The 4,748-nt window shown below is 29.8% G+C and overlaps 1 protein-coding gene across 1 annotated transcript; it reads left to right on the top strand.

Moving 5' to 3' along the window:
- The first annotated feature begins 1,477 nt into the window (after positions 1–1,477).
- Positions 1,478–2,290, top strand: LOC106683296 (uncharacterized). The gene is made up of 2 exons (XM_014424669.2): positions 1,478–1,666; positions 1,748–2,290. Exons 1-2 carry the CDS (start codon positions 1,499–1,501, stop codon positions 2,243–2,245), a joined length of 666 nt encoding a protein of 221 aa, XP_014280155.1. The 5' UTR covers positions 1,478–1,498; the 3' UTR covers positions 2,246–2,290.
- Positions 2,291–4,748: the final 2,458 nt, after the last annotated feature.

Below are 4,748 nucleotides of genomic sequence, written 5' to 3'. Positions count from 1 at the left end.
TCCCCTGTAGCGCTCTGCGCTTTTGACAGAAATATATTTTTTTATTAATTAGTATAATACATTAGAAAATATTACAGAATGGCTTTTGGCCAATACTGTTAACCAAATTTTCAATATATGTGTCCTACTTTCATATAATTTTCGATAAGCTTAATACGTTTACTAGAAATAAAATATCTTATATACTTTAAAGTATACAAAATACAGTTATTCATTTTTAGTACATGAACAAAATAATGAACGAATATAAAATCCATAGATAATAAAAAATAAATTAAAGTTATATTATAAATAAAATTGATTAGGATCAATGAAAAGTAGCAAATATTCCATTTTGGTCCGGCAAATAATGATTTGATTAACTAGCTGTTCGTTTCGTACGTTTTCGTGTATGGCATGTATTTCTCTTTTATGCATGCTTATGTTTATTTTATTATGTTTTTTTAGTCTTTTCGATGTTATATGTAAGACAGTAAATTTAAAAATTGAAATACTAAATCTATTGTTTCATCTTTGTCCCTAAGTGTTGTTGATATATTCAAGTTTAATCCAAGTGTATAGTAGAGTGACATGAAATATCCACTAGTTGTCAATTTTAAGCTGAGTAGTAGTTCCACATTTGTATACTGATTCCTCTTTTCGACTTATTGGCTCTGTATACTGTAGAAGCAACTTATGTTGATACGAAGTTGGAAAAGAAAAGATGTATTTCAGAACATCCAAAATCTTGTTATATCAGGTGCTTAAAATTCACCTCGTTACGTCAGTGCTGTGCGTACCAATTAAAAACTTTCCTAGTAACCAGAGGTCTAACAATAATTGATGGTTTCAATGAATAAAAATAAGAAATGGTATTATTAGAACTGGGGCTTTTCAAGGTCATATGTCCTAATTTTTATGAGTGAATGCGAGTTCTTCAGCAGATGGACTTGATCCTGACATAATCAATTTGAATTTAAATAAACTGGCATTCTTGTGTGTTTTTTCACCTGATCAGCATAAGATGTGCAAATAAAAAAAAAAATTATAAGCTCAATTGAATTCGTAAGTATAATTATTTCCGTTAGTGAAATACCAATATGAGCGAAACATCGATATAAAGTCCCACAGGCCCTGAAAACTTAAAATTTAAATTTTTAGCAGCATACAATTTTAATGCAAAGATTCGACAACCCACCATTGATGGGAAACATAGAAATTTACCTGGAAACATTAATAAAGCTAACTATAAAAGTAAAAAAAAGAATATGTTCAATCAAACAAAAGGAAATCGAAATAAAAAAAATCTCTGTAAATGAAGATGTTCAATTAGCGACAGATAGATCAATTAGATAATGAATTCTCCACTCAGCGAATTTAATATTATGTATTTGTATTTCACAACATTAAGAATTAAAATTGACGTTTGAAATTGTAAACAATTCATATCTTTTGGAGTGTCTCCGCTTTAGTATATATTGTCCCTTCTAGCCAATGATGGTCACTTCACTCTTCCACGATGTACAAGTTCTTCTGCTTAGTATTGCTCTCAGCTCTTGCAGCGGCAGGTGCTAAGAGAGTTAATATCAATGATGGACTAGACAGCATTACAGAATATTTGAATGATCGTCAACGCAGTTTAGGAACTACAAGTGCACCATTTCCAGAAATCCCTCTGGGATCAAGGGTAATGTTTTATCGCTATAAATATATATTGGACATCTTTCATTACATTTTCTATTTAACCACTAATAATCTTCTCTTATAGGTCAAGTACTCTGGCGGATCATTCTTGGGCATAGACTCCTTCAAAAGGACCGGAGACTGCTGGCAAGAAATAAATGGAAATGATATGACCTTCGATATCAATTACGGATTTGGACTGTTGACCATTGTACTACCTCACCTGGAGATTGCCGGAACCAACATGTCGGCGTACGCTAGGATTCGTGACAACTCCGTCCATTTGTCCTACACTCTGCATCACGGTGCTGATAAGTGCATCACCCTCAACGATTTCAAAGTAGAGAAGTTAGGAAATGTTGAATTTGGTGCTTCCAGACCTGAGTACGATGGCTCAAACCTGGACGGATTTTTCAAATTAGTTGCCAAACCATCATTGGACGGACTCCTGGATTCCTTGTACCCAAAAATCGAATCTTCTTTGCAAAAATTGTGCAAAGTTAGAAATTTCCAAAACCAAGTTGAGGTTCTGGACCTAGTAAAATCTCTTCTGTATATATTCTTCCATTCCCAGGAAGAATAGTAACATTTTACTGTTATTAATAAAGGATTTTTATGACATAAAAGATATTCTGTATTTATTTAAAAAAATACCTCATTCTCTCTGCATGTTTTTTTTTTTTTCTCGACAATGATTCTTCCATTATTAGCTAAAAGTGTCAAATAGTTCTGGTCATAATTAATATAATATAGTTTATGCTAACTATTGCTATAAGCCTGATTCTTCCCTTCTTCTACTCCCAAAAAATAAACAAATTATTGTGATTAGTGGTAAGTTTCTGATGATTTTTGATCAATACCGTATTAGATTAAGTTTGATATTTTCAGATTTGTGTTGAACTACTCGAAAAACAAATTTATCTACTCTTTTCGCATCCCTTTTTGAATACAACTTAAGTTTCTCTTATGTATTTGCCTTTGGCCTGCTGCGCCAAGACCATTCATTCAACGATAAAATTACAGAAGCAAGAATTGTTGGTACTTTTCATAGCTTTATAGTTCTACAGGTTTACTTTTTGCATTAAAAGGTTACTTTTGCATGTCACAAGTCAAATACAAAAAAAAAACAAATACATGAGATTTTTTTTTACTTTTAGATGTTAGGTTTCTCATATCTGTCATATTTATGTCGACCGGCAAATATTGAAAGTATTTGAAATCTTTGTACCTCCTTCTTTTCTTAGTAGTGGAAAATTAATTTTCACAACATTGTGAGTCCCAATTTTAATCACAAGGTAGATGTATAAAACGTATTATTTATTCTAGTTTGTTTCTCATAAAATACAATGAAAACAATGAAAAAATAAATAACGACATGGATAGAAATAAACCCTGTATTCAAATATCATTTATGCCTTGAATTTCAAGACAACATACGTAAGTTACGTAACAGTTTCAGACTTATTTCTTGCCAACTTTTTTCATAAAATTTTTTAAAACCATAATAATAATTTTGTCTAAACTGTAATAAACATATTTTCAATTAATGACGTTGACATTTCCCATAAGTAATGTTTTTATACAATAATATAATACGTATCAAAACGTTGGTTAAACAAATAAACCTTGCCATGAAGACGATTACAATCCCATAATATGAGTCGCTTTGTTCCAAAACATACCCAAAAATATTAGTTTGGTGATTTTTTGGAAAAGAACAACACTAATAGCACGATAATTATTATATCATTTTTATTATATTTGGGGGAAAAATTAATTCATTTTGTTTCTAAACCATTCTTCTAATTTCAAGTGCTCCGAAAGAAGTAAAATATTTTTAAACACGTAAAAAAAAAAAAAGTAAACATACTATATTTTTCGCAACCGATTTTTGAATTATATAATGTCTAAAAATATATAAAAATGTCTTACAAATTATGATTTTATTTCTACAAATATATACCAAAAATTCTGATTGGTATAAATTAAACAAAACGTACTAAAGCAAAGAAACATATATACGTACACAAATTTTCTAATATTTTTGATCAAAAATTAAAAGACTGAAAAAATCATAAGTACATGACCAGTAAAAATTTCTAAAGCGTTATACATCGGTTTTCTGCGATTGAGTGAAGATTAAAACTATCTTTTAGTAGTTTATAGTTAAGATTAAATTTCTCCTCTCGTATAGGTATATACACAGAGTATATCGGTGTAAAATCTGAAATCATAAGACCTCTCTTCTATTACTTTTTTTTTTGATAATCTAGAAACCCAAAAACCAGTATAAGTTATGCTCGAATTATGTATCGAAGAGGGTTTGTTGATTTGAATAATTTGTCAAGCGAATTTTTTCGGCTTGGTTGGCCTATTTCCACTAGAGAAAACGTTTCGGCAAATATAAACAAAAAATTAATTATTATGGATTCCCTATTACATTCTATTGCTAAATAAAACATAGATGCCTGTCGGAAGAAGATAGTTGACCGTTTGAAATAGATATAAGCAAGATAGTCCATGCGGTGGTCAATAAAAGTACAAAATATTATAAAAAGTATAAAATTAGATTAATAATTTATTATAATGATTGTTTGAGAGTGGTTTATTTCATTATTTAACACACACAATTTTGATCCAAAGATACTCTCAACTTTTATTTTCAGAAAATCTCCAACGTTTCGCCCCTCAGGCCATTTTCAAAGAGAAAACCTTAAATATTAATGTCATGTTCTTTAAAATCTTTTCTGCAGGCTCATTGCTCATGTCATATATAACTCTTTATATTTTAAATCTAAAACTCTTTTACTCAAATAATCTTCCCTTTTTCCACTTACAAACATCATTTACGTTTGGAAATAAATAAAAGATGAGAGTATATTTAAAAACTTTATAGATCAAGTGATGTAATAAAAACGGAGTAGTTGCCTACTGATAAGAATAATTTCGCAACTGAAAAACAATTTTTGATAAGTTAATAAATTTTACCCCCTTCGAATTGACATATCGCTTATCTCTAGTGAAATCTTTTTCACGAAATCAATAATACTTTTTTATAAACTGTGAATTTCATTGCGTAATGCAAA

This window comes from Halyomorpha halys, unplaced genomic scaffold, assembly GCF_000696795.3.
Source record: "Halyomorpha halys isolate HHAL.00 unplaced genomic scaffold, Hhal_1.1 Scaffold476.1, whole genome shotgun sequence".
NCBI classification, from domain to species: domain Eukaryota; kingdom Metazoa; phylum Arthropoda; class Insecta; order Hemiptera; family Pentatomidae; genus Halyomorpha; species Halyomorpha halys.
The sequence above is the reverse complement of the archived record's forward strand: the minus strand, read 5'-3'. Positions and strand labels throughout refer to the sequence as shown.

Bases quoted from the DNA above. Each gene is read 5' to 3' on its own strand.
- LOC106683296 (XM_014424669.2), top strand. From the start codon at position 1,499: ATGTACAAGTTCTTCTGCTTAGTATTGCTCTCAGCTCTTGCAGCGGCA. The intron at 1,667-1,747 runs GTAATGTTTTAT...CTTCTCTTATAG, and splicing joins AAATCCCTCTGGGATCAAGG to GTCAAGTACTCTGGCGGATC.